The following is a 16175-nucleotide window of genomic DNA, read 5'->3' as shown; positions in this document are numbered from 1 at the left end:
GCTGGAGTTTCTGTTCTCATTTTAGCACCACTTCCTATTGCTGATAATGAGAAACTTTTGAGTCCACCCTGTTATTCAGTGGTCAAATTACATATTCTGAACTGTACTGGGTAAACCTTTTAGCTTCTGGGGAAAGGGAACTTCCGCACAATCTTGTTTACCACCTCCAAAGCCAGTGGGGGGGAGCAGAGGGGTGGGGGACAGAAAGGTCACAGGTAGGAGCAGTCCAAGGTAACCAGCACAATGTGAGTCCTAGATATAGGATTCTCTCAAAATGTATCATCTTAACTACAACTACCGAGAGTGAGGGGGATGCCACTAATCATTGCAGTCAGCATATCCATAAGGTAAAGCTATTGTCAGAAGCACCAGGTTGAGGCAGAAGCTAGCAAGGGACAGAGGCAGCAGAACCTAAGTCAAAGGCTCTGAAACTAGAAGCAGGAAGATGAAGCTGGGCTAGAGCTTCCCTCCAGGTTGTGGTCCTGAAACAGTCACATGATTGGCTCTTCAATAATACCTAAGTGTCACGTCTCTGGTGCTGTGCCTTGGCCCATAGACAGTGACAGACATGGCTGTAGTATAAGCAAAGATCAGAGAGAATTTAAAAAGTCAGCTCACACAGCCAGCATGTATGGGCATAGAATTCACCACAAAATTCTCCCCATTTAGTTCACTCCAGCTCCACTTTCCACTCCAGCTCCAATTCTATGAATTAAGCATTTCCCCCTAGAACTTTTCACGTTTCCTTCCATTTTTATGTCTGCGTGAAAGAGGAAAAACACAATCAAGTATCATTTCCTTTTGCATCATGAAATATGATGTCGCCTCCCAGTAACCAAGGCAAGGAAAAAGAGTCATCTAGAAGTCATGCCTATTCATGGGGTCTAACTAGTAGGATAACTGATTTTTCTTTTAATCAAATTGGCTTCTTATCAATGACCATGCGACAGATCCCAGAGGACTACTGAATTGACTGTTCTGGCCCACCGTGTTAGCTCCAATTACGACCTAGAACTTCTCTGGTCCTCAACCATAAATGGCCATAATTTAAAACTCCTGAGTTCTGTGGTCTCTATTACCCACCTTTCACTTGGCTCCCTTATAAGACTGTCCCTGGTTCTATTGCTATTCACTCATTCATTTAACAAACCCATTATATGCCACTCACTGTTCAAATAAACAACAAAACAAAGATCTCTGCCTTTGTGGCACTTGCATTTTAAAAGGGGAAGGCAGACAATAGAAAGCAAACATATTAAATAAGTAAATTGTACAGTATATTAGAGGGTGATACAAGAAAAAGTAGAACAGAGCAAAAGAGATCAAAATTAAAATTTGAAACAGAGAGGTCAAGGAAGACTTCATTGAAAAATTACATTTTAGTGAGGATTGGAAGAAGATTTTTTTTTTAAATAGCCATGAATGTATCTGGGGGGAAAACATGAATGTATCTGGGTCCAGGCAGAGGGAACAGCCGGCGCAAAGGTCCTGAGGTAGAATCAAGACTGACATGTTCAAGAGACAGCAAGAAGGCCAGCATGGTACAGCAGAGTGAGCAATAGGGGGAACTGGTTAAAGATGAAGTCAGAGTGGTTAGGGGACAGATCACAGAGGGCCAAGCAGGGCACTGTAAAAATGCTGGCATTTACTCTGAGTGAAATAAGGAACTATGGCAGGGTTTTCAATGGAGGAGTGACATGATCTGATCTACTTCCTTAAAGGATAACTTTCCCTGATGCATTAAGAAGAGACTGAATTGGGGGTTGGGGGTAGATGCAGGAAAACTTGGTAAGAGGCTTTTACAGTAATCGAGGCAAGAGATGCTGGTGCTTGTACCAATGTGGTAGCAATGGAGATAGTAAAAGCTGACTTGGATGTATTTTGAAGACAGACCTGGCCAGGCTATTTCCTGATTAGGTATGGGATATAAGAGAGGGGTCAAGAATGGCTCCAGTGTTTTTGGCTAAGCTACGAGAAAACCATAGGTGGAGCAAGTTTGTGGGGAGGAAGATCAGAGTGGGGACATGTTGAGTTTGACCTCCAGGTGGAGCTGGTAAGTAGGCAGTTGGATATATGAGTCTAGATGACAATTAAGTGCTCTGGGAATTATCAACATACAGGTGGTATTTAAAGACTTGAAGCTGGATGAGGTCAGCAATGGATCGAGTGAGATAGAGAAATGAAGAGGACCAAGAACTGAGCCCTAGCGCCCTTCAACACTAACAAGTCTGGAGATGAAGAGGAATCAGCAAGAGACTGGGAAATCACCATGTGTGAGTTGCAGGAGAACTAGGAAAATGCAGTGAGATGCTAATTTCAGTGAGCACACAGGCCAGGAACATTCTATTCTTCAGTCACTATTGGCGGGGATTTCTTGAGTCAGTGCCAATAAATTCCACACCACTGGGTGCTTTTTCCTTTCCACTTAATGCCCAAACATTTGAAGCCCTCTCCCATGGTGACTGTGTAGGTCTGGAAGCAGCCAGATCTGTAGCCCTGATACCAGGAAAATAGCTCAGATGGGCAGCTTGTTTGCTGCTGTGACATACCTCAGGCCCAGAGGGAGAATTATAAATCAAACCAGAACCCACGAATTGTGCCCTACCCAGCACTATCAAAACACCGAATGAGAGACTGCTCAAGCAAGCTGCCTGGAGCAAACTGCCAGGGTATCATGCAGCTTTTGAGAGCTCAGCAGTGCGCAGAATATGAACTGAACCCAGGAAAGAAGACAGAGTGACTGGGGCACCCAGAGCAGCCTACAACTTGAGATGTGTATGGTCCCTATAAGGCTCCTGCCCTATAGCCCTGTGGGCCACCTGCTGAAGTTGCTCTGAGGAGTAAGCAATGTCTAGGAATTAATTCCTGAGGTTCTGATAACACAGAAATATCTTCAAAGCTTCAACTCTGCAATCTGATTTATACACTGACTTGTGTTTGAAATTTCACCATTGTCGGAGTTGAATCTCTTGATTAAAAAGTGTTTTCACTAAACTCTCCTGTCCCTCACTCTCAGCTCAGAATGGTTACATAGAGCTTGATAGAGAGGAAGGAGAAGGGAGGGGGGCATGCATGACGAGGATCGAGAAAGCCCCCTCCCCCACCCCAGGAAGAGAAACGGTTCTGAATAGGTACACGGACCGTAACCTCCCCACCAGGAGTTTCCCCTGCTGGCAGATGTAGGAGGGAGCGACAGGGATGAGTCAGAAACTCTTCAGTTGAGGCTTTAGAGCTGCCTATGCAAATTTGCTTGGGCCTTCTTTGCTACCACAAAGGAAATAGCCTAAACCCAAAGTCTTTGCTGGCACACAAAAGCCAAAAGGAGACCACGTGTGACTATCGTGAGGGTCTGAAGGCAGATTTTTCACTCAAAGCCTCAATTCCCCCTCCCTCCTCGTCCCTCCTCTGCCAACTTCTCCTGGCCTTTTGCTCCCCACCTAAGTCCATATCTCACGCCAAAATTTGATCCAGTGCTGAAAAATACTCTATATATACTGTGGTTCTTCATTTTCCACTTTATTTCATATCCATATTTCTCTTTTCTCTTCTCTGGGATTTCTTCAAATATCCTTCTTTTTAAGGGGAGAAGTAAGAGGAGGCAAGAGGCAGACCTGGAGAGTTCTCCAGGCCCACTGAACCTTGCCGCTCTATTCTAAGCCAGCCACTTCTCTAAAGGCAGCACTCTCAGAACCTACTGGAAACTGAAGGCCAGATCCCCAGCTCTAAGCTCAGAGCCTCCCTCCCACAGGCCCAGTAAAGGAGGCCAGGCACAGCGAGCTTACACGCAGCAGCTAGCTCCCAGATGTGACCCTTGACCCATTGCTGCATCTGCCCTTTGGTGCCTAATTCCCACCCTGTGGGTATATCTTATCCTCAGTAGCTGTCTGATCCTTCCAGCTTTGTCTTTCTAGCCAGAAGCCTGAATTCTTTCTTTTTTTACTTCGAATAACCATGTACTCTATAACCCCTGGAGTGCCATTCTGAAACCCCAAAGTGAGTCACTTTGATTTGAAATGTAGATAAGGATTAACATTATACAGTGAAAAGGCATTGGACTGGATGGAAGTCCCAAAACCTAACTTCTGGTCCCAAATCCTCATTATTGTATAAACTCAAACAAGTTGCTTAAGGTCTCCGTGTCTCAGTTTGCCCTATCTTGCCAATGAGGACAGGGGTCTTGAGGGCTGGCACTGTGGAGTAGATGCTCAAGGCAGCCAGTACAGCCAAGAGGCAGAGGATAAGCCATATTCTTATAGAACACCAAAGGCCCAGACTAAGGATACCAAATTTCTCACCAAGATCGAGGTGCCAAAGCCAGGAGATACCTTGTTATATTTTATACAGGGAGGTTGGAAAAGCCTCTCTGATAAAGGGACATGAGAGCAAAGTCCTGAAGACAAGGGATTGGAAGCTGGATCAATACCTGAATATTTTTTAATCACCAAATATTTATTAAACATCTGCCTCAGGCTAATATCTCTGCAAGGCTCTAGGAATGCAATGATGAATCAAATAGACACAGTCCTATCCCTCATGGAACTCACAATGTGATAATGGAGACAGCCCCAACCTCACCCCCAGGGTAAAGCGATATTATAATGACAAGTTGTAATAAGTATGATGAAGGAAATGAGCAGAGAGCTGAGATAGGAATATTCAGAGAAGGACCTATTTCAGATGAGGGGATATGAGGAAAGGCCTCTGTGAGATGGCCAAGAAAGAGACAGCCACATGAACTGGGAGCAAAGGAGAACTCCATGTGCAGGAAAAGAATATGCAAAGCCTCCCTATGGCAGGAAAGAGCTTAGCAAGCTCAAGGAACAAAAATAGAGCCTGATGGGGCTGTAGCCGAGAAAGGGAAGGAGTGTTAATAATGTCGAATTTTTGAGTGGGCAGAGACTTGTAGGCCATATAAGGAGTTTATATTAATTCCTAGTGCAATGATGAGCCATTAGAGGGTTTAAGGCAGCACAGTGATAACTATCTGATTCATGCGTTTAAAAGGTTTCTCTGACTATTGAATGGAGTCTAGATCGAAGAAGGGCAGAGTTGCTGCAGGGAGCCCAATTGGGAGGCTGTTTTATTATCCCAGGTGAGGGAGCAGGGATCAAGATCAAGGGCAGAGTCAAAGCGAGAGGCGCCAAGACAGTTGCTGCCAATGAGACCAGAAGCTTATGTGACTTACAAGTGAATCATCCTGGCTTAACATCCAGGATCAGGAAAGACAAATTTCCCCACCTGTAAAATTCATTCAGTAGGTGTATAAATATACATCTACTATGTGCCAAGTACTAGGCTGGTCAGGGAAGAGATAGCAGTAAATGAAACCAAGTCCCTGCTCTTCTTGTGGGCTCCCTTTCCATAGGAAGACAGAGACTCAAGCAAACAGTGTAAGTACGATTTAAGAAGAAAGAGAATTAGGAGTGGCTAACAGGCTTGGATTCCCTAGAAATCAGAGCCTGAGGCAAAAGTTCATGACTAACGCTTTATGGGAAAGGGTACAACTCTGGGGAAGTAAAAGTGGAGGAAAGCAGGAAATAAGATGGGGAAGGAAGAAAAGTAAATACAAGAGATGGCCAGCTTTGCAACAAATACAACCAGTTTTTCCATCTGTCTCCTCCCGAGCCATCGTATAAAACTACTGCATCTCAAAAGAGTCCATTGGAGAGAGGAAGGTGAGCAATTAATCTCTGGTCTCTTCCTATCTCCTGCCTCTCATCAATTTAAGTCCCCTCCACAGGCCATGAACTGCATGTATTTCTGGGTTGTGTCACCTGGCTGCTCCTGGCAGCTTCCTGGATCGCAGCAGTGTAGGTGCTACAGAAGACACACCTGAGCCCACCACATCTCTAGGGAAAGAAGAGGCCATCAGTGATGTCAGGGGATGAAGTAGTGGAGGTGCCTTTACAGAACTAGTTGTCACTAAGACCTCTCCAGGTTGGAAACAAGGCAAGTAGCCAAGGCCCAGGGAACAGGAGGAAGGGGGTCAGGGAAGAACTCTTCAATAAATTATTAGTTGAGCAGAGACCCAGGTGAAATGTGGGCAAGTGCCATGCAAACACCTGGGGGAAAACCATTCCAGGCAGAGGGAACAACAATACAAAGGCCTTGGTTCAGGGCCATGTTCAGTTTGCTTGGAAAAAGCCAGGAGGCCAGTGAGACCAATGTGAAGTGTGTGAGACAGAGAGTGGCAGGAGGAGAGATCAGAAAGATGGAAGGGACTGATCATGCGGCACCTTGCCAGCCATGGTGATGGTACTGGCTCCTATTCTGAGAAAAATGAAAAGCCATCGGAAGGCCATGAGCAGAGTAGTGATATGACCTGGTTGTAATTTTAAAAGATTGCTCTGGCTTCTGTGTGGAGAGGAGACCAAGACAGCAAAGATGGAGCAGGGAGCCCAGGTGAGAGATGATGGTGGCTTGATCCAGAGTGGGAGCAGTGCTCAAGATTGTACAGACTCAGGTTATAGTACAAAAGAGAGCCAACAGAATTTGCTAATGTCCTGAACTGAGAGAGAGGAGTCAGTACCTGAGTGAAAAGATTTCCATTTACTGAGATGAAAAGATTTGGGGCATGCATGAAACCATAAGTTCAGTTTGGCATTTCATTGTTTGAAGTGCTTTTGGGATACCCCAACAGAGATGTATTGAGTTTGAGCAGAGATTGGGACTGGAGATACAAATTTGGAAGTCATCTGCACATTATTTTATTTTATTTTATTTTATTTTATTTTATTTTATTTTTGACATAGATTTTTATTTTATTTTTTTATTTTATTTTGTCAATGTACAATGTGGTTGATTATTGTGGCCCATTACCGAAACCTCCCTTTCTCCTCGCTTGCACATAATTTTAGAGCTGTGGGGCTGGATGAGATCACCTGGGGAATGAGTATAACTGGGGAAGAGGTCTAAGAACTAAGCCCCAGAATATTCTGAGTTCTAGGAGTCAGGAAGACAAGGAAGATGCAGAAAGGAGAAAGAAGGAGAGACTGGAGGTAGGGGAACCAAGAGAAAGTGGTGACTGAGAAACCAAGGAGTAAGTCATCAACTGAGTCATCACCTTGGAAATCTGAGTCAAAGGAGACTGGACATTAAGTCAGAATTGCAAGCTATGTTCTGCAGAGCTCTAGGTTTCATGGAGGAACTGATGAGTCCCTGTTGGGGTGGGTAGGGGCGAGTGTGGTGGGAGTTTGGATAATGCGTAGCCAACAAGGTTCAAGTTTCTCTCTCCCTGCCGCAACCAGATCTGCTCCACTTTTACCTTTGCGGTCTCCGTGTGAGATTTCCTTTGAAGAAAGGGATCTACTACTTAAAATACAAACCTTTAAAAACTCCTGGAGAACATTCTACCACTGGGAAAGGGGCAAGAACATGGAGAGAGACCCTCTCTGCAGTGCAGCCCCCAGGGAAAGTCTAAAGCTGAGGATGAAAACATAGAATAGATGATTTCTAAGGCCTGTTTCAGTTCTAAAGCACTTGGATTCTACTTCCTTGGTCCCAGACCCTGAACACAACCTCAGCTCAGACTCCACCTGCACTGTGGTCAGATAATTACCTTAATGGAGACCTATGACCTTAATGGAGACCTGTGACCTGACTGGCCCTCATACATCACCCTCATAACATTTATGGGCCTCTAGGGAGTGGTGTAAAGCATATGTTTGATCGAAGTGCTGCCTTGAACTCTTTGATTCTGAACAGAACTACTGGCTTGAAACATTCACAGTGAGTCAGCAAACCCTTCCTTCTTCTACCAACCCTGATCTTCATCAGCTTCACAAGCTGCCCAGCCTCAGGCAGTCTGGATAGGGTCTCAACCATGACTGCCAGCCTCCTGTAGCAGGAAAGTTTATTTTTCCTGGTCAATTTCTACGTGTCCTAAATTTTTCTTGGTTTCTTACATACTGTAATTTCTCTGACTTCTGTCAAGATAAAATGTTAATGAGTTTAACTATCCAAAGATGCCCTTCTGCCTTTGGGTGAGACATTGCAAGCTCTATCAACTGGCATATGGGTCTGGGGAAGAAATACAATACTGCTGAAGAAAATCTGCACTTAGGTGAAGCAACTTTGTTTTCTTTTGACAAACTCTCATTTCCAACACTGGGATCCTACTGCAACGAAATGAAGCAGGAGCAGCTGAATTTGGGAATTTTCTAATCCAGATTTTTAAATTAATGGGGCATAGTCTACCCTTATAACTCCTGTGGTCTTCTTCCAAGACTCCAACCCTATATTTTATGAACTTTGATTAAGGATCAAGTTCTTCTCCATTCTAAGGGAATTTTATAATGTCACATGGTATGTAAGGTAAGAGAAAGTCAGTGCGGTACCATGCCTTAGGATCAGGCTAAGTCACCCAGCTCACTTGTCTACTGTAGTGCACATTTGTTGCTCTTGTCTGTATAGCATCCTTTCTCCAGACCTTCCTCTGGGGATCCACCCTTGCCCCACCTTCGTCCCTGTGGTTTGGGGGGGCTGACCCTTCCCCCATCTATAGGAATGGGCATGATCAAAGTCAACCAGTGCCTTCCATCCCCCGACCCAGAGACTGAATCAGCAAAGGACTAGTGGTGATCAAGCCTAGGAATTTGTTGTTCAGGGGACAGGTACTCTCCTTTCACTAAATCTGCAGTTATGGGGATATGAACCTGGGGGTACTAGCATCCATCTTGCTCCCAGGAGGAAATACTTACCTAGGTGTAGAGCCACCCCAGAGGAGGGCAGAGAGACAGATAAGAAGAGATAGGGTTCTGGATTCAGCTGTGCCTGAAACCAGAGATGTGAGATAAATTTCCTTTTTTGCTCACGTAAGTTTGAATTGGGTTTTCTGCCACTTGCAACCAAAAGAATCTTCAATGATCCATCCTGTCTGGATCTTTGGTATCTGAAACTTTAAAATAAGAATGTTGAAAAACAGTTAGTGTTTCTCAGTGTGGGCACTATTGGCCTTCCAGGTAGGACAATTCTTTACTGTGCAAACTCTCCTAAACGCTCATTTTTGCCCCTTCCCACTAAGTGCCAGAAGCACCCCTCAGTCTTTATGTCAACCAAGCATCTACTACCTGTCCCACTACGTAGACACTCACACACACACACACATACACACACACACACACACACACACACACACTTCCAAATGCCCCCTAGGGAGGTGTACTACCCTCAGCTGAAAACCAATACACTATGAAATCTCTAAAGCTCCTTCTAACTAAGCTGAAATAAGCCATGTCAGATATCAGAAATAAAGTTCTCTAAAGTCTAGTCTTAGCAGCAACTGAGAATAACTTAATCTCTGTGTTCACTTCTTTGTAAAACGAGGACACTAACATGTAGCAATCTGGATAAACCAATCCAAGGATTATCTCAATAAATTACTTGATATGAAATAACTCTAGCATAACCTAAAATGGATCCTTAACATGCCCAAGGGAGGTACCCTAAATGTTTTTGAATACCATTGTTGCATATTATTTCCCAGTGTTATTACAAGGGAGACTAGAGAACAACAGTGAAACTGACGGCTGGTAGTCAGCTATGCTCATTCACGTCTCCACGCCAATCTCTTAGCTCTCATAATTTACATGTCATTCTTTGTTAGTCAAAACCACAAGTGTTAAATCCACGAATGTCAAGAACCTCCTGTAGCACATAGTGCTAAGTGTAAGAGAATTAAGTTTCCAGTGCTATCTATAATTTATCAGTTTTAAAATCTATTTTTACATAACCTTGGTAAACTTCGTGAATTTGGGTTTGTTTATTTTATTTTTGCTTCATGCTGAGTTGTTTTCCCTTCTTTGCAGTTTTGTGCTCTTAATGTTAATTCTCAAGCCAGTTGTCTAAACTCTCCACTGGCAAATTTAGCTATGTCGGAAGAGTGGCCTATGTTTCATGTGCTGCCTTTGAAATATGAGCATTGTAACATGACTTCACATTGCGTGAGTATCCCAACCAAATTCAGGCTGAGGAATACAGACACGCCACAGACAGTCCTTTCATCCCAGCTGTCTTCAAAACTGTCATAAATTATTGCTGCTGGATGTATTGCCAGGAGCCTGGGGGCAATTTCCATGTTTAGGAGAATTTGGAGGGTATCCTATACCACCCTACTCCCTCAACTAGCTAATACCCTCTCCTCTCTGTCTCAGCCCTTCCATGAAACATGGCAGTGGAATTACACAGTGGTATCTGCCCCATTGCAACAAAGCAATAATTGTACTATTTGAAGGCTGAGAAAGATATACCATAGATGTCAGAGACATGAAACAGAAGGGGGAAGTTAAACCACTTCAAAACTACTTTTAGAATTTCAGGCTGTGTAGAAAGTACCCCGAAACTGAGAGTGAAACCTCAATCTCTCATAAAATCATCTTTGAAGCCCAAAGTTGATGGGAAGGCTGACTATGAAAGCACAGCCCCATGCCTTCATGAATAGCAAATTTAAGTAATTTCCCCCAAATCTCCTGCATTTGCTTTGCTTTAAATCACTGTGACTGCTCTGAATATCTCCCTCATCTTCTCTTTATTTCCTTTCTCGCTATACCTTCATTCCTCTGAGTTAGGTCTTACAAATAAACTGAGATTTGACTTTCAACACAATATACCATGACCGAGCCTCATGCAAGGCTGTCTGTGCAACAGGGAAATGGAAGTGTCTCCAGTCTTGTCCATCCCTTTCTTATGCAAAGTAATCCTCTCCAGCTGGGCCAAGTTGATTGAGCAAATGCTCAGTTTCCGCATGATTTTTCTGCAGCACCATAATGAATGTAATTCTTTGATGGAAGAAAGAAGCTTCATGAAATAAACTGTGTAAGGATTTGAAGTTAGAGCTGGAAACATGGGGTGCTTTGTTCTTAGGACAACTGCTTCACCTAAAACATTTCTCCATTTCGAAGGATCTGTCTTTTCTCTTCCAGCCACAACCCTCAAGCAACAATAACAGGCTCGTGATTTTTTTAGATGCCAAAGTTATGAATACTCTTTTATGAATATATTCCTTTGAACTCATTTCTCTTGAAGAAGAAAAATAGCACTATGTATTGCAGGGTTGACAGTAATAGACCAAACACATAAACTCTTAGGGGCAGTAAAACGCTCCAAAATGCACACAGAAAAATTCCAAATGCAACATAATGTTTATGAAGCACTGCCTTAGTAGTTATAATTTCTAAAAGGTAATATTTCTGACTAGCATGAATTATACAAAACATATTTTAGAGATTAATGTCAAGGCTAATACCCTAAAATGTCTCCCTTTGTGGCATCATGATTGCTTTCCCTATATTAGTGTGAACTCTTAGTAAATACAATTTTAGGATGTGCCTTTTCGAAGGAAGGTAACCTTCATTAGATTAAGCTGCTTATGCTTTTATTTTTCCTTTTATCCCATTTCAACATATACTCCAACCTCCTCTAAAAATAATTCAACTCATGCCAACTCCACAGATTATTGCAGATCTCCTATTAATTTCATTCTGCCTCAAAAGGAGCTTATCATTTGGGTTTATAATTATATATGCAGTACTGTCAACTAATGTCTAAGTTCCTTATTAAAACTTCATTTCATTCTGCTTTAATATCATCAGTTAAACCATTTATTTTCTCAAATTTAAAAAAAATACATGTTTTCCCTGAACCCCTTTCAAATGTTTTCTCTCATCCAAAAGTTAATCCAAAAAACTCAGCTCCCTTTAATCCTGCTTTGTGGCTTAGATTCTTTAGCCCTGGAACCACTCATATAGATTTCTGTTATACCCATGCTAATGCAGAAATAGCTTTTGCTATGGCAGAGAAATAATTCTGCATGGAAATGATGTGCCTCTGAAGCCTAACATTGTCAGGTGAATCATGTCAATAATGATTTAAGAATGTTTCCCCAGACTGAGGAAATGACATATAAATATTTCACGATACAAGTAATGCTTTGCATTTGGCACTAAGAATATTCTGCAAAGTTCTTTTCATGTACAGAGGCAATACTCTATAGTGTTTCAGAGCATGAGCTTTAGAGCCAGACTGCTCGGGTTCAAATCCCACTGTTACCACTGACTAGCTACATGACCTTGAAGAACACACTTAACTACTCTGAGCATCATAAAATGCAATTAATGGGCTGATCCCGTGGCTCACTCGGGAGAGTGTGGTGCTGGGAGTGCAGGGGCGCTCCCGCCGCGGGTTCGGATCCTATATAGGGATGGCCGGTGCACTCACTGGCTGAGTGCAGTGCGGACGACACCAAGCCAAGGGTTGCGATCCCCTTACCAGTCACACAAAAAAGAAATAAATAAATAAAATGCAGTTAATAATTCCACGTACCTCATAGGATTGTTGTGATAATTAAGTTGGTAAAAACACATAAAGCAGTTATGCATGCATTGTCTGGCACAGAGTTAAATGAAGCTCTTAGTATTATTAACTCACAAAGGCACAACATCCCTTTATAATACTTTAAAAACAGGTTTGTAAAATAAAGAGAAATCCTAGAAAAATCAAATTTTGTAAAATTTACCAACATGAAATTACAGACAGATAGTGTTATTCCTGTACAAAAAACATAATGTATATAATTCTGGCTACATTCTTTTACACAATTATACATAGTCATATAGATAAAACTATATTTATTTTTTTCTTACCTGGAAAGTATGTTTTAGCAAGTCAACCAATTTCTCAATAACTTCCACTGTCATTGAACTTAAAGCTGCCATTACTTCCCCACTCAGCTTGTCTGACTCACTCTCTGCCCAGCCCCAGCACATTAATTCAGTGGGCATTTACCAAATATCTCCTCTGAGTGAGAAACACACAGAAAACAGTGGCCCCAACTTTTTTATAAAACTCTATAAAAAGTGGACTATGCAATAAGTTATATAATTCTTCATTTATATAGATAAAAAAGAAATTCATATATACAAAAGAAATAATATGCATTTATAAAAGAAAGTCACAACATGTCATTTAATTCTGATTTTTAATTTCCATGAAATTAACCCTACAAAGATTTCTCAAAGCAACTTGAGAGCCTTCAAACTACATCTCTGTTTTATGTTATTTGTAATAGACTCCCAAGTATGAAAAATCGTAAAACTAAGAATACATATTGCATACCACCATCACATTTAAATACTGTTTAGAAAACTATGATATTGAATAAGTGAATCTGATTTTACTTCATAATTTTTATCTAAAGGAATTTTTTTAAGATATTTATTTTCTGAGGTTTTTTTTTTACACGTTCCCTTTTTCAATTTCTAGATGAAAATTAATGAGCAATTTAGGACAAAATATTCTAGGACTCATTGATCACATATGCAAAGACACCTACAGAATGGATCTATAGGATAGAAGTTTTCACACACAGCATTTGTCTGGAGTCAGATTATGTTGAATGATGCCTTGACTTTCGAATTTGATGCTAGAAGCAATTACCATAAATTAAATCAGAATGTTACAAATGAAGATATTCCAACACAAAGACTTGTAAGATTTTGTTTAGATTGTCAATGGTTGATTCATCCAAATTTTCTTCATTGTCATCCATGGTATGCCAGACTTCAGGGAAAGGAGATGGTATCAGATGTAGAATTGGAACACCTAATAAGAAAGAACCCACTTGTAATTAAGTGCATTATTCCCAGTGAGTAAATTAGAAAGTGTTGTTCTTCAAGCTAAGGGAGCTCTATACCATATAAAGACAACTGATAATTCATCATCTTCTGTATACTTCCTTATATATTACCCCTTGTACTCCAAAATCATTCATTCATTAAGCAAATATTAATTAATTCAGTAAATAATTATAAAGCACCTACTATATACCAGTTCCTGTTCTAGGAGTTGAGGTTTCATTAGTGAAAAGGCAAATGGAGCCCAAATGGAGCTTACATTCCAATGGAGAAAGAAGTAAGTAAACAAATATAAAACATAATTTTAGGATGTGATAAGGTTTATTAAGAGTAATAAAACAAGATAAGGGTAAAGAGCATGAGAGGCAGGCAGCAGGACCAAGAGAGGAGGTATTTAAAGTTGGGGAAGGCCTCTTTGAGAAGCTAATATTTAAATAGAGACACACCAAAGCGAAAGCAAGCCATGCAAAGATCTGAGATGAGCATTCCAGGCAGCAATATTAGCAAGTACAAATATCCTGAGGTAGGAGTGTGCTTGGCCTGTTTGAAGAACAGCAATAACACCAGTGTGGCTGGATCAGAGCAACAGTTGAAGAGAGAGGTAGGAGGTGATATTGAAGGAGAGAAGAGAGTCTGAAAATGAAGGCCCTCGTTGGTCATGGTAAAGACTTTGGGTCTTACTCCATGCAATGGCAAGCCACTAGAGATTTTAAACAGGAAAGTAGCATAACTTGATTTACATTTTTAAAAGATAACTCTAACTCCTATGCAAAGAATAGTGATGCAAGAGCAAAATCTGGAGACCAATTGGGAATCTACTGCAAGAATCCTTGGGTCTATTCAGATTTCTACCATCTTGACACAATGAATATTGCTACCAGAGTTACACAAAGTATAATAATACAATCTAACTCCATGAAAGGGAAGGCAAGATGTCAGTGGGATATGAGATTTCATAAATATTTTAAGTGTAGGAAAAAAATTAAAATGTCCTCAAAGATTTGGAATGACTTTCATAAGAAAATAGAAGCCATGAGATGACATGATCAATGATTCTAATTAATCGATTAATTTAATTTAATGGTTCTTCACACTTCTAGCTTGTTGCAAAATGGAGGGAATAGGAATTATCACCAAGGCCTGGTGCTGCATATCAGTATTATACTTAGATGCCACCTTGAAGACCTAAAACTGAATATGTGTGAGATATGGAAGTGGGACACAGGGAAAGAGCAGAATTAAGGACAACTACCAGGAGTCTGATTTGAGCAATTGGTAAATGTAGACCGTTTACTGAGAAACATAAGACCGGAAGAGGAGCACTTACTTTCAGGCCCATCATTCCTCCTTTTCAAGAAACAATGGTGGGCTCTGTCATTTCATTTGATAACCTGAAGAGAGTGGCCTGGTAAGGGCATTAAAGCATAAAGTGTTGCATCTGAATCATACCTAGCGTCAACAAAGATCAAGTGAGGGAGTGTCTACACTTCCCTCCCATTCAATTTGGTTTAAGTATCTGACTTCTAGCTTACAGGCACACAATCAGAAGACACATATTGGTGAAAGCTTATTTACAGCACAGTATATATATTTCTTTTTTAAAGATAGGCTCTCATTCAAATCAGTTTCATTATCTGTTTTTAGATCATTTAAAATTTAGATTGGTTCAGATAATTAATATATAAATTTAGTGCAGTCAGTCTTTAAAGAAGAATGGTTTTACTGATTAACAATGTACCGATTATCATTCATATTTAATTTTCTTCTCAAACATATGCAGCAATTAAAGACCTGGAAAGTTTCACTGCTGAAGAGAGTCATCCGATGGCACCAGAAAGCTACATAAGGTTTGGGAATAAGCCAAGGCTCAAAACATTGATAAGATAAGATGATATTCTCATAAGAGTGAATAAGTGATATATAGTCTTGGAATTTAAAAATGCACATAAAATACAATAAATACAATAGATAAAAAATGCACATGGCCAGGCACGCACACACACACGCGCACACACACACACACACACACACACACATTACCTCTTCTTAAAAATGGAATATGGTCATCCTGAATTACACTTCCATAACCATAATTCTGGAAGTACTGCCTCTCCCAAGAGTGATCTTTGAGCAAACCCAGTTCATGGAGTTCATATTCTGCAGATGACAATTAGACAGTAGTTGAACATCTATTTTTACCTGGTCAAGACTCAGAATGCATCCTTCTTTAAGAAATTTGAAATCTCAGCATATGGCCATCATTTAAAAAATATTACACAGCAGTGAGCACAGTCACACCCATGACAATGAACATCTGGGCTGAACTTGGGTGTGTACACTTGGAAAAGAGTCACACATGGCTCTTACAGGTGAGAACATCCTTAGAGGTAAAACTCAACAGAAAAATGGAGAGATGGAGAATGAGAAAACCGGAGGAAAATGGGAGAAAAATTCAGATGAGATGCTTATAGTTCCAAGATGCTGCATGAAGAATGCCTTTAGAGGAGACGTGCAGCTTAAAAGGGGGAATACTCAAACAGAACAGGG

General features: G+C 41.1%; 1 protein-coding gene across 1 annotated transcript in view; it reads right to left on the bottom strand.

Annotated features, from left to right (window-relative positions):
* Positions 1 to 13310: 13310 nt before the first annotated feature.
* Positions 13311 to 16175, bottom strand: part of QPCT (glutaminyl-peptide cyclotransferase) — a 28167-nt gene continuing 25302 nt past the window's right edge. Inside the window, exons 6-7 of the mRNA XM_063078942.1 lie at positions 15669 to 15785; positions 13311 to 13596 (exon numbers count right to left, since the gene is read on the bottom strand). Coding sequence (XP_062935012.1) covers positions 13451 to 13596; positions 15669 to 15785 — 263 coding nt within the window. The 3' untranslated portion in view covers positions 13311 to 13450. The remainder of the gene's footprint in view (positions 13597 to 15668; positions 15786 to 16175) is intronic.

The sequence above is a fragment of the Cynocephalus volans genome, chromosome 14 (assembly GCF_027409185.1).
Source record: "Cynocephalus volans isolate mCynVol1 chromosome 14, mCynVol1.pri, whole genome shotgun sequence".
Lineage (NCBI taxonomy): Eukaryota > Metazoa > Chordata > Mammalia > Dermoptera > Cynocephalidae > Cynocephalus > Cynocephalus volans.
Note: the sequence above shows the minus strand (reverse complement) of the source record. Positions and strands in the feature narration are given on the sequence as shown.